We start from the raw sequence: 21112 nt of genomic DNA, 5'->3' as shown, positions 1-21112 counted from the left end.
TCCGTCAGCTGAGCATCTGACTCTTGATCTCGGATCAAATCATGATCCCAGGGTTGTGGGACAGATCCCCACACTGGGCGCTGCACTGACAGCACAAAGCCTACTCTCTTTCTCTCTCTGCCCTTTCCCCCATTCTCACGCACTCTCTAAAATAAAAATAAATAATGCTGAGTTTATCAAAACACTCACAATATAATTTTAAGTGAAAAATATTCACACAGAATTGCATCTAGAGGATAATCTCAAGCGTGTAAAACACATACATAGAAAAGGGTAGGAATACGGGGCGCCTGGGTGACTCAGTCGGCTAAGTGTCTGACTCTTGATTTCGGCTCAGGTTATAATCTTGCGGTTTGTGGGTTTAAGCCCAGCATCAGGCTCTGCGCTAACAGTATAGAGTCTGCTTGGGATTCTCTCCCCATCTCTCTCTCTCTCTCTCTCGCTCTCAAAATAAATAAATTTTTAAAAACAAAATTTTTTAAAAGGGGTACTAATAAAATTGTGAAAAGAAAAAAGATTTGTGAAGCAAATCTCCTATCGACATCTATAGAGAACCATGGGGTCCGGTCACCTCATATAGGATTGTTTAGTGTACACCTCACAATAAAAACAATTTAATACGAACATTAAGAGCACATCCCCACTACCCTCTAAAAAGGTAAACACCCAAACCAAATATCAATATATACAAAAAATCACAAAAAAGTCCCCCCCCCCCCCCCCCCGTGTATCCCACCTCCACCCTGATGATTTAAATATGGACAACAGCCTAGAGAGCAACCCCAGGAGGACATGGGGCTCCACCTGATCAGTCCCTGGGACCACTTCAAACACGCTCAGCTGGCTCCGGGTCTCCCGCATGTACCGCTCCTTCTCAGGACACATATCTGGGCACGTTCCAACAAAAGTTCTTGCTTTGTCCAGGTCAGTTCTTTTTACCCGAGCTAAATGATGACAAGTAAAAAATAAGAACGTATCACACAGTTACTAGGAACCCAGAGAAGTGTGTCTTTATGATGATAAAAAGAAAAAGGAAAAGAAAAAAAGAAAGGCAAACACTGCAAATTACAAAGTAAAAGAAATATGTTTTAAATGCTGGGCCTATGGAGTGCCTCGGTGGCTCAGTCGGTTAAGCGTCCAACTTCAGCTCAGGTCATGATCTCACAGTTCGTGAGTTTGAGCCTTGCGTCGGGTTCTGTGTTAACAGCTCAGAACCTGGAGCCTGCTTTGGATTCTCTCTCCCCCTCTTTCTGCCCCTCCCTCATTCTCTCTCTCTCTCAAAATAAACATTTTAAAATAAAGCAGAGTAAAAAGTAAAGTAAAATAAAATAAAATACATAAAAACACAATACAATACAATAAATCAAATCAAATCAAATCAAATGCTGGGCCTAGAAAAAAGAAAGCATGGCCTATCACATCAGGCACCAGGGCATCCAGGCCCATGAAGACCCCTGAGAAGGCCTCATCCCCCCTGCAACAGCCACAGATTCTCACTGCACCCTACAGGCAGGGGGCACACGTGGCTGTTCATGGCTCTGGTAATGAATTCAAAGATAGTCATGCTGCAATATGTTTGTTAAAAAGATCAATTTGTTAACTGTAAATATTCAAAATACACTAGTACTCTAAAACTCAGTATTTCATCACTTTTTTCCAGGATGTCTTTAACAGGATTCACCTAAGAGAATGTACCCCGGTCCTGAAGTGAATAAATTATTACCTTCCATACAATTTCTTACAAAAGTATCTTTTAAACGAAATGGAATGCAACAACTTCACAGCTCAAAACATACAGGTTCAGTCAGTTAAGCCCTGGACTTTGGCTCAGGTCGTGATCTCACGGTTTGTGGGTCCGAGCCCCGCATCAGGCTCTGTGCTGACAGCTCAGAGCCTGGAACCTGCTTCAGATTCTGTGTCTCCCTCTCTCTCTCTGCCCCTTCTCACCTCACACTCTCTCCCACCCCCCCTAAAATAAATATTAAAAAAAAATTCTTTTTACATATACACATCTTATTTTTATTCTGAAAAATTTAAATACCTACTAATTCTATTTGGAATACAAAAATTCCGTTCCTGGGTTTCAACAACAAAAAATCACCATGTCAATGACATGATGCGTGACAGCAGCTTTTATTACCATGTTAAGGAGGCACTGTGATTATTCCACTTATTCACAGCTTCTAAAGAAAGGAAAATCCTACAGCTAAAATCTAATTTCAAAAAAACTTTGCAAAGAAAAACACAAATACTTTTTCATTTGTGCTCATTGCACATATATATTTTTTTTAAGTTTACTTATTTTTGGGGGGAAGAACGAGCAGGAGAGATAAAGAGAGGAAAAAAAGAGAATCCCAAGCAGGCCCGGCACCGTCAGCACAGAGCCCAATGCGGGGCTTGAACTCACGAACCAGGAGATCATGACCTGAGCCAAAATCAAGAGTCAACTCAACTGAACAAGCCACCCAGGTGCCCCACACATATTTTTGAAAAGTTAATAGAATACTTACTTTTTAAATAGCTAATATATATACACAGATCACACTCCAAAGGTATAAAAACGTCCTACATAAAATCCCCCCCACTTTCCTCCTGAGTCAACATGAACAGATCCTTTCACATCTGCACTATTTTATGCACACGTATGCAAGCACACTCACATGCGTATGGACACACACACACTTCCTACCCTTATTTATACACAAATGGTAGCATACTACATACTTACCACACTATGTTTTTATCAGTTCATAATAAATCTTCATATTTTTCCATAAACAAAGCCTAATCTTCCTCCAGGCTGTTTAGAATCCTGCTACGTGGACAATCGATTCCCAATCTTTGCCATCACAAACAACCTATGTGTGAATCTCACACACAAACATATGTGTGGTACTGTCCATGGGACAGATTCCTGCACACGAGCTGCTGGGTCAAAGGCACAGGCTTTCCTAAGGCTAAAAGATACTGCCAACTCTCCCTCCTCCACAGGAGTGCAGCCGTCCCCAGCCTGCCCAAGGACACAGCATCAGGGCACAATATGGAGATGCCACTCTGGGAGGTGCATCGCTGTGGGAGGGCGTGGGCACCTTTCCCTATGTTTAAGAGCCAACTGGTGACACAGCTGACCCTTGAACCACACGGGTGTGAACTGCACGGGTCCACTTACATCTACAATACTATAAATGTACTTTCTCTTCCTGAGGATTTTTTTAATAATGTTTTTCTTTAGCTTACTTTACTATTAGAATGCAGTATATAAAACACGTAACACACTAAGCATGCACTAATCGACTGTTTTTGTTATCAGTAAGGCTTCCAGTCAACAGTAGCCTATAGGCAAGTAAGCATTTGGGGAGTCAAAAATCATATGTGGATTTTCCAACTACAAGGGAGACCGCACCCCTGACCTTGTGTTGGTCAAGGGTCAGGTATACTTTCTTTTCTGTAACTTTTCTGACCACCTACTCATTTCTCTATTGAGTTAGTCTTTCTTTTCTTTTTTTTTTGAGAGAGAGAGAGAGAGAGAAAGAAAAAAAGAGAGGGCGCCTGGGTGGCTCAGCTGGCTGAGCGTCTGACTTCAGCTCAGGTCATAATCTCATGGTTCATGGGTTCGGGCTACACATTGGGCTTTGTGCTGACAGTGCAGAGCGTGCTTGGCTGCTTGTCTCCCTCTCTCTCTGTCCCGCTCCTGCTCATGTTCTCGCTCTCAAAAATAAATGATTAAAAAAAAAAAAAAAGCACATGCGAGTGGGCATGAGCATGGGAGGGGCAGAGAGTGTGTGTGTGAGAGAGAGAGAGAGAGAGAGAGAGAGAGAGAGAGAGAAATCCCAAGCAGGCTCCACACTGTCATCGCAGAGCCTGGTTCGAAACCACAAACTATGAGATCATGACCTGAACTGAAATCAAGAGTTGGATGCCTAACCAACTAGGCCACCCAGGCGCCCCCCAAGGGCTAGTCTTTTTCACACTGATTTCCACAGTTCTTTCTGTATCAGAGAAATCAGCCCTTTATGATATGAGTTACAGATTTTTCCCCTGGGTTGACATTTCTTAGTTTTATTTGTGGGGATTTCTGTCAAACAAAACATTTTGATTTTTGTTTAATATGTGCTTTCTAGGGGCGCCTGGGTGGCGCAGTCGGTTGAGCGTCCGACTTTAGCCAGGTCACGATCTCACGGTCCAGGAGTTCAAGCCCCGCGTTGGGCTCTGGGCTGATGGCTCAGAGCCTGGAGCCTGTTTCCGATTCTGTGTCTCCCTCTCTCTCTGCCCCTCCCCCGTTCATGCTCTGTCTCTCTCTGTCCCAAAAAAAATAAATAAACGTTGAAAAAAAAAATTAAAAAAAAAATAATAATATGTGCTTTCTAAATGTCTAAAAACTGCCCTTTAAAATGTTTAATTTTAAAAAATGGTTTATGGATTTTCTCCCAAATAAAATTCAAGGGGCGCCTGGGTGGCTCAGTTGGTTAAGCGTCCAACTTCAGCTCAGGTCATGATCTCACGGTTCGTGGGTTCGAGCCCACATCGGGTTCTGTGCTGACAGCTGTGGGCCTGGAGCATGCTTTGGATTCTGTGCCTCCCTCTCTCTCTGTCCCTCTACTCCCACGCTGTCTCTATCTCTCAAAAGTGAATAAATGTTAAAAAAAATAAATAAATAAATAAAGACATATCTGCATTAAATCTACATCTATGCTCACCTTCTTGGGAAACTAGTAAACAACAAAGTTACATGCGGCGCATCGGAGGCCTAAGGCTCAATGTCAGTGAGCCTCCACAGACAGCAGTCACTCCCTCCTCACAGCTCCCAGAATGACCTTATCATGACCTTAGCGAGGTCTCTGAACCTCTGCTGAGATGCACCCACAATACCTTGTCGCATGATCCTGTCCCTCTGGTCAAGCAAGCGGTACTTCTCCTCAGATGTCTCAGCCACGGTGCCTATCAGGGCACTAAGAGATGACACACATGGCCCGAGACCCTCGGAGCCCTCAGAGCCCGAATCAAAAGGGTCTCCCTCAAACTGATGGGTCTTTAGAAGACTTGGCTTCTTCACGGGAGAGCTACAAACAAAGTAACACATTAAGGGTCTTGTATCCATCAAGCATTTCTGTCATTTCCGCTTCCGGATGCTTTCCTTATTCAAGATTTTCTGCTCCTCCAAAACTGAAACTAAAATCACTAACAGGAGACGATGATGATCCTAATGAGGAGTGTAAAGGTGTTATTATTTTTCACTGTGATTTTCAAATTTTGAAACATTCCATACTTTCTAAAAATGAGAGGAGCCCATTTAAACATGTGAAATGAACTTCCGCATATTTCTATCTCAAAAAAATGAAATTCAGCCTGGGGGGAAAAACCACTTTTACACCATGAAGAAATCGTGTGTCTACATGTTTTCATACATAACTTCATTCCCGCAGAAGGATGTACTAAAAAGACATGAGCACTGCTTCCCAGCTTCCCCATTTTCTACCTGGCTTTCAACACTCTGGGAACTCGAATGTTGAAGATGTGACTGGCTGAGGGAGAAGAGAAAAATCAAAAGCAAATCAGCAACTAAAATGCTAACTGTAAAATGAAAGTAAGGAAATGATATGCTGACCAAAATACACCAAGGACTAAAGAGCAGCAGCCCGCTCTGTGGAAGGAAGAGAGGATCATGCGGAAAGGGGGCTGGGGAGGGAGGCTTTGCGAACGGATAGCCACTGAGGCCGTGTGAGGCACACACCATGTCCCCACTCTGGCCTGAGGGCTGTACACTTGTATAGTTCCCCAGCTATAATGTGCCCAAAAGGAAGACCGCCTCACCATGATAAGCTAGACCTACAGAAGGTCATACGGGAAATTGCTAGAAGTAGCTACTAGGAAAACTTGGTTATTACAGCCAATTAGACCTCTCAAGGGAACAAGTTGCTTCTTATATACTGAGTACAACAGCATGGGGCATGGAACTGAGTGGGAGGAGCCCAGTGGCCGTCTCCCCCTTGCCCTCTCGCCATGTCCTACTCTCCCTCTCCCAGGCCCCCATTCCCCATGAAACCCTCCTCAAGGGTCAGCGTATCACCCACTTCCCAGCCATGCTCTGGCATGACTGCCATCAAGGGCACAGAAGTCAAGGACCCACACGCCACCGTGTCCAACAGTCCTCAGAAAGAACCAGCCGCACCTTTTACTCAGGAGGCTGACAGCTGCAGCCCTCCCCACAGGCTTGCTAAGAGGGGAGTGCTGAAAGGATGCGTCCTCCGGGCCCTGGCAAGTTTCACCGTCACCTGGCTTCTTCTCCTTCAGGGAAAAGGGTTTCTTATTGGGACCTGAGGACACAAGAGCACAGAGTTTATGAACCACAAGTCTGACACTGGATTTTACTTGTGGTTGAAGAAGTAATACTCTCCTAATTGTTACGGGAGATTCCAAAGCAGCCCAAAGAAACACTCTGAGACACAGGATCCATGGACAGCCAGCCCCGCCCTGGTGCTGGGGAAAGCTCAGTGGGCAGTCCATGCAGAGCACTGGAACCCACACCGGGAGTAACCGGGAACTCACTCAGTTTCTTCTTGTGCCAAAAGACAGCCATGTCCTTATGCAGACTTTTCCCCTTCTTCCTAGCCAGGGCTGCAGATGCCTAGGGAAACAGTCCACACCACAACGTATGAGGACGTCAGACCAAAGGAAATGAAATTAAAACTTCAAATGCAGTAGCAGAATTTGTACAGTTTTGTACAGAGCGAAGCCTCCATCCACTACATGTTCTGACCATGCAGTCTGCCTCCAGTCACAGCAGCCACGGTCCTCACCTCTCTTACCTGTCTCACAGGCATGGATTTGCTCCTCTCCTTTTTGAAAGTAATGACTTTACTGTGATAGAACCCACAGATTAGCCTTGTTGGCATTTGGTGAGGTGACTCTCACCATCTGATTACACATACAGTAATACAGTAAATACATACGGTATTGGAAAGATTGCCAACTCACACTTAAAGACAAAAAAAAGAGAATGACACACGTGGGATACATTTTATCACAAAATCAAGTACATTTTTGTATACCCATAGACAAACCTATGAAAAGGTCTAGAAAAATACACATCATACTAGGTAACCGTGCTTGCTCCCAGGTAACAGGAGAGATGAGGGTAATCAGGAGACCTCAGCATTGTATGTATCAACGAACTACTTCCTACAACAATGTATTTACACACCTATTTCATAAATATTTTTTTAGGGTTCAGCTAGAAAAGTACATCTCAATAGTCAAATACCTTCAAAAACAAAACAAAAACGAGGCATATGACCCAGCACTTCTACTTTAAGTGTATACCCAAGAGAATGATAGGAAATATTTGCATACCTGTTCACAGAAGCATTATTCAAAATAGCCAAAAAGCAGAAACAGCCTCTGTCCATTGACAGATTAATAAAGAAAAATACATCTACACAATGGAATTATTATTCATCCATAAAAGGAATAAAGTACAACCACACAAACAATGAAAACGTGATGCTGACCAAAATAAGCAGGACAAATACTGTGATTCCACATAAATGTAATTTCTAGAATAGGCAAATTTAGAGAGATAGAAAGTAGATTAAAGGTCACCAAGGGCTTGGGGAAGGAAGAAATGGGAAAATACTACTTAGCGGTTAGGGTTACTGTTTGGGATGACGACAAAGTTCTAGAAATAGATAATGGTGATGGTGGTACAACACTCTGAATGTAATTAATGCCACTGAATTGAAAGAAAAAAAGAAAGAAAGGAACAAACAGCCAAAACTCTAAAGCTATGGAAGTATTTTGGCACAGAACTTCTACTCTCAGGAATTTAAACAAAGGATGTAAACCAATCAGAAATACATGTACAAAATGTCCACAAATAGAAAATTAACCAGGTAAGTAAACAGGACAGAATGCCATACAGCACTTAACAATTCTCTTCTAATTAGGCTATTTATTGATTTCAGAAAACACTAAAGATTACAACCTGAAAACATAAGCAAACAGTATATGCAGCATGATCCCATTTGTGTAAAAACAACGTGACTATGTGTTTACAATGATATTAACTAAAATATTCATAGTTCATTTCAAATATTCATATTCATCTGGTTTTTCCCCTACATCATCACTTAAAAGAAGTATGAAAACATGCTTTCCACTTTACAAACTCTAAAGTACTTTTTCCCCAGAAGAAAATTCAGAAATAATAAAAACATAACGCAACATAGTGTGAACAATCCCCATATGCATACACCCTACAACTAATGCGTCATGCAAATGTGTGCTTATATACATATTTAAAGTCAAGGTATAAACCAGATAAGTAATGTCAGTTATCCTGGAGGATAGGATTACATGGGGATTTTTTCTGTATTGTTGGAATGTTTACAGTGATTATGTACTATGACCAAATAAAAGAAAATCAGAAACAAACAAGAAAACTCAATTTTGAAAAAATGCTATGTGATTATAGAGCCAAGTTGAGAATAAGATATCTGAGTGCTTGCCCATTCTAGCAAGTAAGCGATAGATTAAAATATAAGTTTTAATGGGGCACCTGGGTGGCTCAGTCGGTTAAGCATCCGACTTCAGCTCAGGTCATGATCTCACAGTTCGTGGGTTCGAGCCCCAGATCGGGCTCCTGACAGCTTAGAGCCTGGAACCTGCCTTGGATTCTGTGTCTCCCTCTCTCTCTGCCCCCCAATCGCTGCTCACACTGAACATTAAAAAAAGTTAAAAAATAAAATAAATAAAAAATAGGTTTTAAAGTGACAAAGGTCACTCGAACTTTTTCTCACTCACGTTAAATTTGTTGGAAATACTCACATGATCAAAAAAATATACCACGGCAAGCTTTTTGCTGCGCCTGGTATAGATGCGCTGCACTTTAGCAATTTTACCAAAGTGTTTCTCCAAAATGGTTCTGTCGTTGAGATAGTCAGGGATGTTCTTGCACTGGATAGCTGTGATTTCAGCAGGAGACAAGCCTCCAAGACTGTCTGTGCTCTCGCTTCTTTTACTTTGACGCCCAGGTGTTCCTCTTAGAGAATCTAGGGATAAGAGAACGGGCACAAAAACGTAGCAGATGTCACATCTCCAATAGGAAGCACCAACTATGTAAGAGCAAAGTAAATGTTTATAGATACAAGACATTTTCTTCCTATGTTAGAATTCCTAATGTTTACAGGAAACTTACCAGAAACATTAAACTAAGACTCAGGGAAATTTACCAAGAACAAGCCAGCAGCATTTACAGGATGGCAGACATTTTTAGAGCTCACCTTCTTTTTTATCTCTACTTTCAGTTTCCTCCTCCTTCACACCTGGGAGCCGGGAAAGTGCTGAGGAAGACTGACTCCCTCCTGGGATGGCCACAGGGTCATTTTCCGCGGACTCAGTACAACCAACTTCCTTTTTAGATTCCTTGTTGCCAAGACGACCTACTTCTTTATTGCTTTTGAAGACATCCTGTATCGTTCGACCAAACAAGGTGCCTCCCCGGGGTCGATTCAGGCGGACAGGTCGTTTATCTGGAGGATGATCTCCCCTAGACAGAGCGTCCACATCTTCTGCTCCATCATGGCCATGCCTCCTTGGGGAGCGATCCTGGTCCTCCTTCCTTTTCAGTCCTTTCATGAGGCTGGGAAGTGGCTCCATTTGGGATATACCTTCTTCACATCCTTGTCTGACCCCGGTTTTGCTAACCGGGTAGGGTTCTCCCAAAGACCCTGAAGATATGGGGAAGCTAGTGAAGCTACTATTCGAACTTCCAAATAGTGATTTAGAGCCTCTCTTCTCTTCCTCTACATTTTGGTTTGACAAAGCAGAGGCAAAGGCAGATGATGAATTATTACTGTTAACTGGTTTTGAAAAGGTGAAATTTGAATTGCTAGCTGTACTTGTCACCTGAGAAAAAGAAAATGGTGCCAGTCCCCCAGGTCCGCTACTAATGGGGTGAGAAAATGTGAAAAATCCAGAAGTAATTTGACTCTGAGTTTTCTCAGGCTCAGATTCAGCCCCCAATATTGGTCTGAACACTGAATTTTCCAGAGGTTTAAAGCTAAATTCTGTTTTCCCAAAACCAGAGCTTGTTAGTTCTCCAGTTTCTGGTCCAAATGTAGAAGTACTTGGGAAAGTCCCAAAGTTGGATGATTTAAAACTAAATCCTGGGTTTCCAGGCACACACGAACTTGAAGGCCCAGAGGCAGCTACAAAGGCTGGAGTGTGTTCAAGTCCTGAAAACAGTCCAACATTTGAGGTCTGGGAAAATCCTAATGTTTGTGCTGAAGAAGAATGACTTACTCCCGAAGATGTTGGAAAGCTGGATACCTGTGAAAATCCTGACGTTTTCCCAGATAACGTATTGCTTTGTCCGAAAGGCGAGGGCTGACCAAATCGAAATGGCGGCTTAGCCTGAAATGTTCCTATGGAACTACTGGAAGATGCTGGAAAAACCCCAGGCTGCTGCCCACTGAAAGGACTGGTTGGGTTCATCTTCTGATCCAAGGTAGCGAATACTATGTGTACACAAGTTGTTCTCTTCTTTAAACAGTCTGTTCAACTAGGAAGCCACCCTCATCTTCACAATAAGCTGGAAGACAAAAATTGAGATCATCACAGCTATGTCCTGCTGGAAGACTAAGAAGATAACTTTTAATCACATGTCACACTCTAAGAATAATGGAAAACTGGGCAAATCAAAGGGTTAGGTATTATTTTCTGAGAGCCAGTGGGGGGTTTGTGGGGAGGGCTGGAGTAGAGGGTGGAGAAATAAATTACTTCGTTACTGGAGATTGAAGCGTGATGCTTCATACTAAGGAAAAATTCAAATCATTTTCTGAATTGGTAAGTTCACGAAAAAACTCAAATAACAACAAGAAAATGAATGTAGTCACACTTTTAAAGAGAGGAGTTTCTCCAAACTTATTCCAATCTCCATAGCCAGAAAGCTACAGTGTAACGCTGTTAAGAACATTAGTGTTGAAGTGTTTTCTACTTTTCTCCCAGCAACCAGAACACTAAATGTTCTTCCCAGATATAGAAATAAATTGTGTTGCCATACCTGCGATGACCCAGAAACCGGCTCAAAGGACGAGTGCCCCGCAGAGAGGCCGCCCCAGACCCGAGAAGGGCCGGGAACGGATGCCGCACAACCAGAAAAGTCCCGCCCCCGGCCCTCGGCCGCCCGCGCCCCAGGCCCGCTCGGCGGACTACAGGGGCGCGGTGGCGGGGAGATGGCGCAGGGGAAGGAAGCGGCCTCCACCCAGGTCGGGCCCCGCGCCGCGCTCACCATCCGGCTCAGGGACTCGGAGACCCGCCGCCTGCCGCCGCCCCGGGGCCCCTCGGCGCCCGGCTGGAGGCGCAGACACGGATCGCAGCCGCCGGAGCCAGGCCTTCGCTGCGCGCTGCGGAAAGAAAACGCAACGGACCAGCTTCCGGCTCTTCCGCGCGGCTCGGCCCCACACTGACTCCGCCACACTCTGGTTCCGCCCTCCAGCCGGAAGGCCTGAGGGCTTCCGGCGCACGGGCTGTCAACGGGGCCCCCTTGGCTTCGAACCTGGTACGTGAGCCGGTGGCTTTCTCTCTAAAGTGGGGCGTCGTTCGCACCCCGCGTGCTGCCCGTAGCCTGCGTTCGGAGCCTCGGTGCCACGCTGAGTGGTCCCTTGGGAAGCCCCCGACCCACTCCCCCACCCCCGCCGTCCCCCTAGGACTCACGCCCTTCGGCCCTACCCCTCCCCGCCTCCGCTCACACACACCTCTCCATAGCACCCTCCCACGCTCCCCCCCATATGATCCCACACCTCCCCTCACCCCACACCTCCCCTCCCGTCACCCCACACCTCCCCACTCCCCCTCACCCTATAGCACCCTACACCTCCCTCTCCCCCCATCCTGTACAACCCCACACCACCTCACAACTCACCGTATTCTTCCTCCACCTCCTCCCCCGCGCCCCAACCCGGTTTCATTATTAATGGCCCCTTCCTGACTACAGGTCCTAATTTCCTACCTGCTGTTCCATTCTGGCAGGCCTGACTCTAGGACTTCCTATTATATTCCTTCATTTTTGTATCTTTCTTATGGTAAAATGTAAATCCCCTTAAATTTTTCAGTGAGTTTCACAAAATAAAATGATGTGAGGTCTGTATGTGTTTTTATAGAATTTTATAGAATTTATTGCCACTTTCAATTACTGATTTGTGTTCTTTTAAACTTTGACCACAGGCTCCTTGTTAAACATTTTTAAAGGGCATGTTGTTCTGAAAATGAGTTTGGTGCTTAGAAACCTGCAACGAGCTGTCCCCATCAGGAGAGCGCCTCTTCGCAAGAAGTTGGAGATTGTGAGGAGTATATTAGGGGTGCAGAAATTTGACCTGGCGATCATCTGTGTTGACAACAAGAGTATTCAGCACATTAATAAAATCTACAGAGAGAAAAATCTGCCAACAGATGTGCTTTCCTTTCCATTTCATGAGGTAAAAAGTATTCTCCTCTTGTCTGGCCCACCTTCTGGTGTAAATACTCTGATTTTTAAGTTTTGTTTTGGAAACTTTAAAATAGGGGCACCTGGGTGGCTTAGTCCGTTAAGAGTCCAACTCTTGATTTTGGCTCAGGTCAAGATCTCGCCATGTGGAGACTGCTTGGGATTCTCTCTCTCTCTCTGCCCCTCCCCTGCTCTCACTCTATCTCTAAGTAAATAAATAAATAAACTTGAAAAAAAAAAAAGAGAGAGAACTTTAAAATATACACATGAGGGGAGCCTGGGCGGCTCAGTCAGTTAAGTGTCTGGCTCTTTGTTTTGGCTCAAGTCATGATCTCATGGGTCTGTGAGTTAGGGTCCCTCTTTGGGCACTGTGCTGACAGCATGAGTCTGCTTGGGATTGTCCTCTCTCTCTGTCCCTCCCCTGCTTGCACTCTCTCTCAAAATCATAACCATTTTAAAAAAAAAAGTGAACACATGAGTAGAGTGCAGCATGACCAGCCCCTATTGACCAATACCCATCACCCGGGGAGAAAAAGCGATTGGTGCCATCCTTCAGAAGACCGTCAGTGAGTTTGAAGGGGAGTGAGTGCTTCTGCAACTGTGTGATTCAGTAACAAGTATGGTAGGGTTGAAAAATTTTAATAACACTGAAATTTTCACTGAAAATGTAAAATAACACTGAAGAAATATTTTCTTCTTTTTTTAAGTGTTTATTTTTGAGAGAGAGAATACGAGTATGGGAGGGGCAGAGAGAGAGGGAGACACAGAATTCAAAGAGGCTCCAGGCCCCGAACTGTCAGCACCGAGCCAGATGAGGGGCTCAAACCCACGAACCGTGAGATCATGACCTGAGCCAAAGTTGGACGCTTAACCAACTGAGCCACCCAGGTGCCCCTGAAAAAATATTTTCAACAATAAAAGATAGTGATTAGGTTATGAGCTGCATCATGAAATGACTCATTCAAAGCCATTATTAGTAGCAGCATCCAGACCTTTTTGGAAAGCAATTTGGCAATATACTCCAAGAGCATTTGAAACATATGTGTACTCTTTAATCCACTAGTGTCACATTTAAGGAGGGTAAAGCAAGAAAAGGAAGAAGACAAAATGTTATAAAACTTTTAAATGTTCAGTTGATTTTTTTTCCTGATGGGGAGGAAACACCCTAAATACCCATCCACACGTGACTAGCTTAGTGTGAACCGGCCTCAGATTAATAGACTGGGGGTTTTTTGGTTTTATGTAGGAAGATGTGGAAGATTGTTTAGGACAAAATAACAAACAGAACAGAAATACAAAATTGGACTGATGTGGATTTGTGTGATTGTGCACTGGAAAGGATGAAAGAAGGAAAGTAACTCCTTTAACAAGGTGGAAAAGATGTGGGAATGTTGGGGTTCAGAGCTGACAGCCAAGAAAGAATTCTTGAGGCATCTTTGGTGCAAAAAAGGTAGTTTTATTAAAGCACAGGGACAGGACCTGTGGGCAAGAAGAGCTGCACTGGGGTTGTGAGGAGTCACTGATTTTACACTTTCAAGTCAGGAGAGGGTCAGGGACAGGGGAAACCTCCAAGGAAATTTGGAAACAAGGTTTCCAGAGCCCTGAGGGGGTTAGCTATTGTAAGAAGAAGTTAATTTACTTCTGTCTTGTAAAACCTTACTTACGAGACCCTTCAAATATATATCAGGGGACCATATGCTTGGAGGATGATGGCTAACCTATATCTTGGGGACTAGAGATGAAGGAAGTTTCCAAAGGAATTTCCTTTTTTTTTTTTTTTTAACGTTTATTTCTTTTCGAGAGACAGAGTACAAGCGGGAGAAGGGCAGAGAAAGAGGAAGACACAGAATCCAAAGCAGGCTCCAGGCTCTGGGCTGTCAGCACAGAGCCCGATGCAGGGCTCAAACTCACGAGCCGCGAGATCATGATCTGAGCTAACTCAGACGCTTAACAAACTGAGGCATCCGGGCCCCCCTCTAAAGGAGTTTCTATATGTTTAAAGAAGGCTTACAGGATCCTGGGGGGTCAGGCTAAGGTTGCCTTTTGCCCCTAGCAAAGTGTCATCATGGAGGCAGCTGAGCTCATAGAGGAAAGTCACTCTGCCTGTTTCAAGGGACTGTCAATGGGCTGTAAGTTGTAAGGAAATTTTTTTTTGCCTTTGTTCTCCACATCAGAAACATCTGAAGTCACTCGTAAACAGTGGCTCTACTGTGGTTCCCCCACTCCTCACCTGCCTTGGGACTGATGAGTAGGGGTCTTCCAGAATGAAATGTGTAGGCCTGGTGTCGGGTTAGTGTTCCTGAGGTCGTGCTCTCCGAATCTGTCTTTCCTCATTTATAGAATGTAAAAGCAGGTGAACTTCCCCAGCCTGATTTTCCAGATGACTACAATTTGGGTGACATTTTCCTAGGAGTGGAGTATATCTTCCAGCAATGCAAAGGGAATGAGGATTACTATGACGTCCTTACCGTAAGTGGGAATGAGTGCTGGCCCCTGATGCCACAGCCGTGTCCTTTGCCCGGGCCTGGGAAGAGGTCATGGGTGGGACGCTGGCACCCGCACTGCCTCCCATGTGGGACAAGGATTATTGGGGGAGGGAGACTTACGAGTAGGGGCTGTACCCTCTCTCATCATCTGGCAGAGAGAGGGAAGAGCCTAAGCCGAGCAGTGTTGGGTGAGAGGAGAGGACAGGAAACATGTCGGAATTTCCCGGAAATAGCCTTGTTTTTCCCTTTTACCTCTGGAGCTCAGCAGGCTGTGTAGCTAACTCAGACCTACTGAATAAGCTCCTTACAGAACTGTCAAAGTAGATGGGATTGTAGCCTCTAGGACCTTCCAGATCCCACTCTTCTCAGCTGGATGCAAAAGAAAGGAGGGGTGGTTCTGCAGAGCGATCGTATTTTAACTTCCTCATGGATTCGATTGAGGTGTTTTTCTTTGACCAGACAGCCCCTGAATTATCTCTAGGGGATCCTGGAGCTTCTGTGTGACTTGAAGCAGAGCTTCCCAGCAAGAGCCATTGTGACAGGTGTTGGGGGCCTGCTTTCGGGGTGGGGGTGGACTTTCTGGGAGCAGGAGCCCTGGCACAGGCAGGACTGCTCAGCATGGGGTTCGGCTCCAGAGTCTCTGCGGCCGGCAGCCATGCACCCCACAGGCTGCAGTGGGCATCCACTTCCGGCATCCCCTGCCACACCCCAGAGATCCAGTGCCTGCAGGGGAGGGCCGGCCCGCCGCTCCCACCACCCTCATCCCCCCACGACAGGACTAGGCCGGCCACCCTCCTCCTAGCCGGCACTCCACTGCACGTAGGCACCCCTCACAGCCCCAGGTACCCTCCACCCCTGGGTTCCTAACCTCCCACCACGCATGGGCTGAGTTCTCCCTTCCTTCCCTGCTCCTCCTCCTCTGGCACATGGCCTGCTCGTGATCAGTCCGTGAAACAGCTTTTTAATTTTTCTGACAGGTGACTGCCACCCATGGGCTCTGTCACCTGCTGGGCTTCACACACAGCACGGAGGCTGAATGGCAGAAGGTAGGAGCTGTCCTCCAGTCCTCCACCATATGCACAAGAGGGCACACCAAGAACCGGGGCTGCCTAGCTATCTCCTGCAGTCAAGTATGAAGACCAGATTTGGAAAACAAAACAAAACAAAACACAAAGGCAGTAAATTAAGGAATTTTATAAAGGCTTATTTCACAAAAAAAGACTAGCAGTGTTCAAAATATCGGGCTCCCCCAATGCTACTAACTGTATTACTTATTCACTGTTGAAAGGAACGACTGAATAGAGAGACCAAATTCTATAAGTTCTATAAAACTCTAATGGTTTAAAGTTAAAAAATCTTTACAAGAGAAATTGTGATGTTATTGATCAGTTGGGAACTCAAATCATGCAGGCGTCTGATAGGGACCTATCGGGTGAAGTTACTTAGCCATTCGTATCCTTCAGAAGTGCCAGTGTATCTACCCCATGTATAAGGTTGTGTGCTGGTATATGTACATGTTGTTTTTAATAAGCTCACATTATATTTGTAGTCAAATAATTGGGTTCTCTGGAAGGCATCAAAAAACTTTTTCAATTAACAAGAGTCCTTGATACAGTTGTCCTCACATCCAGTCTATCTCAGGCTGGGTCGCCTGTGGCCACACCCCTCCAAGTCATAGACTGACCCTGATGAGGCCCCTTCGCCCCCCTCTGGCAGCATCTTGGAAAGTCCATGTTGTCACCGCCAGCAGGGACCCCAGCCCTCCTGGGACTTCCTCACCCACCCACCCACCCCCCACCACCACCACCCCCACCCCTGCAAGCACTGACCACCCTTTCCCCCAGGAGGGGCTGTCCTCATGTGTCCCCCTCCCACATTTCCTGGGCCCCACTGACTTGTCTGGCCTGTTCTGCAATTCCAAATAGGGACTCATCTTCTTTTACCCAGGGCTACTACTTCAGCCCCTGGCCCCCAGTCCCTCCTGCTGTCCCCACCCATCACCCCACAGGCAGCATGTCCATACTCCCTGTGCAGCGCTGGGTGAAGGTGAGCGGAACCAGGTCCTGCACTTTGAATCTGGGAGAGTCTACACAGCAGAGGCTCCTCATGCCACAGCCATGGGGATGGGCTTCCCCCAGAGGGCACCCCTGGGGCCAGGCCATGAGGCAGTCCACAGTCACTTTCCATTCCCTTCTTTCAGATGTACCAGAAGGAAAAGCAGGTTCTCGAGGAGCTGAGCCGGCGCACCGGGACCAGTCTCCAGCCCCTAAGCAGGGGCCTCTTCTGACTGCTGGAGGCCCAAGATGTGAGTGGCACCTGAGGGACTCTCCAGCACACAGGGACACCATGTGGAGGGCAGATGGACCCTCACCTTCGGGCCCTGAGGACCAGGCACGCCACCAAACTGAGGGCTCTGCTGGTTGCTACTGCCCCGTGGGGCTGCAGAAGTGACTAAGTATAAAAAGTAATGTCCGTTCATGTCTTCATTTGGAAGCCAGCAGACATGTTATTTTCAGTATTGCAGATAAGATAGTTCTAAACTCTTAGAATGGAGAGGTGGAGCACAGGAACTTCATCCGCCTGGGGTTCTGCCTTAGGCGAGAGGCATTCTTCTCTCCTGCCTGTGCAGCCTGCACAGGAAAATCAACCAGGCAGCCCAGGGCGGGCATGCCCCTCACCCTCCTTCCTACGGGAACCCTGTTGGATTCGGTCCCCACTTACCCCTCGAGAGTGCTGTGACCTGGTACCTTCATGAGGGGAGACACAAGGCTGACCCTTAGGGTGGCCACAAGGCCCAGGACCACCTCAGTCACGTGACCCACAGCAGCCATCTCCCACCCGTCACATCTCGTGAGGTGGTTGCAGCCCCGGCTCGGAGCATTGCCTGTGGACTCTACCTAAGGCCTCTTTCCTGACATGACAGGAGCTCTCGAGCCCTGTTGGCCCTGTTCACCTGCTGAGTGAAGTTAAGTGTCTCCTGGCTCCAGGGGAGCCCTGAGCTCCAACTGCCACATCCCATCCTCTTTCCTGTGTTTCTTGCCTTGTCCTCTGAATATTAAACCCAGGAGGCAGCACAGACCTTCACCCAGAGCTGCTCATGGGCCCAGGGCATCATGGGAGCAGACCATGGGCTGCTGGCTGAGCCAGCCCGGGCCTCCATCACTCGGACCTCCCAGGTACCGGTGTTGGCAGTGGCACCGTGACCTCTGCAGAGGCCATGGCAATAAAACAGCCTCTCGGGGACTCTGGCCCCAAAACCAGGGATACTACAATTCTGAGAATTTGGTTTCTCCCATGAATCCATCTCAAAGGTGAAAATGCATTTCCCACTGGATCTGCCATGTCTCCACTTGGACTTTCCCCAGGCGCTCAGGGACACAGAGGTGGGCTCATGGTGTTCCTGAGTGCTCATGGGCTCTGCGCAGCCTGCCTGTAGCCAGGGAAGCTGGCTCTCAGTGGAAAGTCGAACAGCAAAGACCAAAGATGACCCCACAAAGCTCTTGGCGTTACGGTTCTTTTTAAGAGAAGGAAGGGGTCCTGAGACCTGCCTGTCCTGTCAGCAGGCATTTCGGATGCTCCCCCGTCTTCCGTTACAGCCAACCCCCATGCATCTCTGGTCACGTGGGGCTCGGGAGATCTGCCAGGGATTGGGCCTCAGAACAGAACTGCTGGGGGCTGGGGGTGAGGGATCCAGCTTTATCAGGCAATGCCTAGTGCTTCCCAGGGGCCTGGTCACTCGTCCCCCCTGCAGCCCATAGCAATGACCTTGGCGTCCAGACCCCAGCCCCCATGCACGCAGACTCCCCACCCCCATCACGTGTGCACTGAGGCTGGCCTGCATCTGTCCTGTCAGCAGTGACCGGCTTTTCATTGGCGTCCCCTCCACTGTGAAGTATTGGTTTTTCTTTTTTATTGATTCAGAGGGGTTTTTATATATCATTGAAAACAATAGGGAATGTAAGCCAGTGTCCTTCTGATCTAAATCTGAGAAAAGGCTGTCCCATCCAGCCATGGAGCTCTGTCTCGGCTGTCTCATTCCCCTGGACACTTCTGCCCGCCCCTGAGCTGGCCACAGTGCCCTGATTCCAGAGCTTCTGCAAACCCAGCCTCTGCCAGGACAGGCCCTTCTTCCTGCTCCAGGGGTCCCTTGGGTTCTTCAGCCCATTACTCTCCCGTGTGGTCTCCAGATTTAGCTCCTGAGTGCCAGGAAACACTGGAGTCTCGATTAGAGGCACAGTAAGTCTGCAGAGCAGCTGGGACATTTGGGCTCCAGGCCAGGCCTACATGGTGTCTCGTTTCACAGGTCTTCGACTTCTCAGCACCCCACACCAAGGGGCAGGAGGGCACGGCCATGAGAAGAAAATGGTTTCTTCACTCATACGTCTTCTGACATGAGTGCTAGGAGTCTGTGCAGACCCCACAGGTTAAGGGTTCAGTCCCACAGCACTGCCCCCACTTTGGAGCAGGGTATACACGCCTCTGTCCACCTCTACCACAGATCAGGGGACTGCGGGGGTTTGGGGCTCTGGACAGAAGTGGGGGTGAAGACCAAACCTGTAGCTCTTACAGCACACAGTCAAGTTCTGCACAGCCAGCCTCCACCCCGGGCTCCAGGCACTTGGAGCTCAGACCCCCCTCCCAGGCAGGTTTGTAGCAGTGTCAGAAGTTGTGACTGCTTCCATGTTCACGGCTCTCTTCCAGGGCCTGCTCTGACCTCTTTAGCATCCCCAGGTCGGCCTGCGCAGAACCAAGGGGACCCCCCCCCCTCCCGTGAGGGCTGCCTTCACCCCTGTGCCCCACATAACTGTGACCCCACTTGATGCCCAGTGGTGCCTTGCTCTGTCCTGTCACGGCACCTGGACGCTCCTCGATGCAGGAAGATGTTTCCTTTATCCCTGTGGACCGAAGGCTCCTGAAACCCTTGTAATTTCTTGGGTGATAGGCATGTCTTTTGTTCTGAGGCAACTCTTAGGGGCTCCTGGGGGGGGCCCGGGCCCCCAGAAAGACCTGCCATGATTGGAAGCTTGTTAACTGTTAGCCCCTTCCTCCCATCCCATTCTCCAGAGAGGGAGAAGGGCTGGAAATGCAGTTAGTCTATCTCGCAGGCCTGCCTATGAGAGGAAGTCCCCATAAATCCCAGGAGCGCAGGGTCCCAAGAGCCTCCAAGTGAGTAAACACATCCACACTGAAAGGGTGACGCACCCCAACTCCACGTGGTGGAGGCTCCTGTGCAGGGGACCCTCCCAGACCTGCCCCACCCCTTATCACATCCTTCAACCGGCAAATGTGTTTCCTGAGTTCTGTGAACAGCTCTAACAAAGTAATCGAACCTGAAGAGGGGGCCATGGGAACCTCTGCTCCCTGACCCAGCAGGTCAGGAGCAGGGACAACTGCACTTGCAGCTGGCGAGGGAGGTGGGGGGCAGTCTCGTGGGACTTCATCCTCACGCAGGTGGACAGTGTCAGAACCGAGTTGGATGACAGGACATCCTGGTGATGCCGGCGAGGACTGGTAACTAGAAGTGACAGAAGTGCCTGTTCTATGTGTGAGTAAAGTCCTTCACGAGGAAGGACTGGGTTTTCCTCACTCAAGACACAGACAAAACTGAGTTTTTCCAATTTATCAGGCCATCCAAAGACATCCAACTTCTGTTAAACTTCCTCCCTGTTAATTAATTAATAATTGTGTTGAGAAATAAAACCCAATTGTGTTGAGAAAAGCCATGTTAGAAAACATCAACATTGGGACGCCTGGGTGGCTCAGTCGGTTAAGCGGCCAACTTCAGCTCAGGTCATGATCTCACGGTTCGTGTGTTCAAGCCCCATGTCAGGCTCTGTGCTGACAGCTCGGAGCCTGAGCCTGCTTTGGTTTCTGTGTCTCCCTCTCTCTCTGCCTCTCCCCCACTCATGCTCTGTCTCTCTGTCTCTTAAAAATAAATATTAAAGGGGGCGCCTGGGTGGCACAGTCAGTTAAGCGTCCGACTTCAGCCAGGTCACGATCTCGCGGTCCGTGAGTTCGAGCCCCGCGTCGGGCTCTGGGCTGATGGCTCAGAGCCTGGAGCCTGTTTCCAATTCTGTGTCTCCCTCTCTCTCTGCCCCTTCCCCGTTCATGCTCTGTCTCTCTCTGTCCCAAAAATAAATAAAAA

The 21112-nt window shown here is 47.4% G+C and overlaps 2 protein-coding genes across 16 annotated transcripts in view; one reads left to right on the top strand and one right to left on the bottom strand.

Moving 5' to 3' along the window:
- Positions 1–11424, bottom strand: part of MCM3AP (minichromosome maintenance complex component 3 associated protein) — a 55113-nt gene extending 43689 nt beyond the window's left edge. For 3 of the 4 annotated variants that reach the window (XM_015085820.3, XM_015085817.3, XM_015085819.3), the window contains exons 1-7: positions 11060–11195; positions 9279–10588; positions 8824–9047; positions 6547–6625; positions 6170–6314; positions 4870–5060; positions 805–944 (exon numbers count right to left, since the gene is read on the bottom strand). In XM_015085820.3, the coding sequence (XP_014941306.3) occupies positions 805–944; positions 4870–5060; positions 6170–6314; positions 6547–6625; positions 8824–9047; positions 9279–10491 (1992 nt within the window). In that variant the 5' untranslated portion in view covers positions 10492–10588; positions 11060–11195. Of the gene's footprint in view, positions 1–804; positions 945–4869; positions 5061–6169; positions 6315–6546; positions 6626–8823; positions 9048–9278; positions 10589–11059; positions 11196–11287 lie in introns of those variants that run through there. The other variant, XM_015085818.3, reaches the window with a different exon arrangement.
- YBEY (ybeY metalloendoribonuclease) lies at positions 10812–20911 on the top strand. Of its 12 annotated transcripts, XR_008297444.1 has the most exons (7): positions 10846–11557; positions 12223–12473; positions 14822–14950; positions 15449–15509; positions 15945–16013; positions 17168–17272; positions 19271–20911. XR_008297444.1 is itself a non-coding variant. In XM_027041359.2 (6 exons), exons 1-5 carry the CDS (start codon positions 11020–11022, stop codon positions 16001–16003), a joined length of 1038 nt encoding a protein of 345 aa, XP_026897160.2. In that variant the 5' UTR covers positions 10849–11019; the 3' UTR covers positions 16004–16013; positions 17168–20911. The 12 variants fall into 12 exon arrangements, 10 of the variants coding, with proteins under 10 accessions (XP_053076383.1, XP_053076384.1, XP_053076386.1 ...); XM_027041359.2 differs by having other exon boundaries at positions 10849–11557; positions 17168–20911; XR_008297445.1 differs by lacking the exon at positions 19271–20911 and having other exon boundaries at positions 10860–11557; positions 15427–15509; positions 17168–17232.
- The last annotated feature ends 201 nt before the right edge of the window (positions 20912–21112 follow it).

Source organism: Acinonyx jubatus, chromosome C2, assembly GCF_027475565.1.
Source record: "Acinonyx jubatus isolate Ajub_Pintada_27869175 chromosome C2, VMU_Ajub_asm_v1.0, whole genome shotgun sequence".
In the NCBI taxonomy this organism is placed as follows: domain Eukaryota; kingdom Metazoa; phylum Chordata; class Mammalia; order Carnivora; family Felidae; genus Acinonyx; species Acinonyx jubatus.
This window is presented reverse-complemented; position numbering and strand designations above follow the sequence as displayed.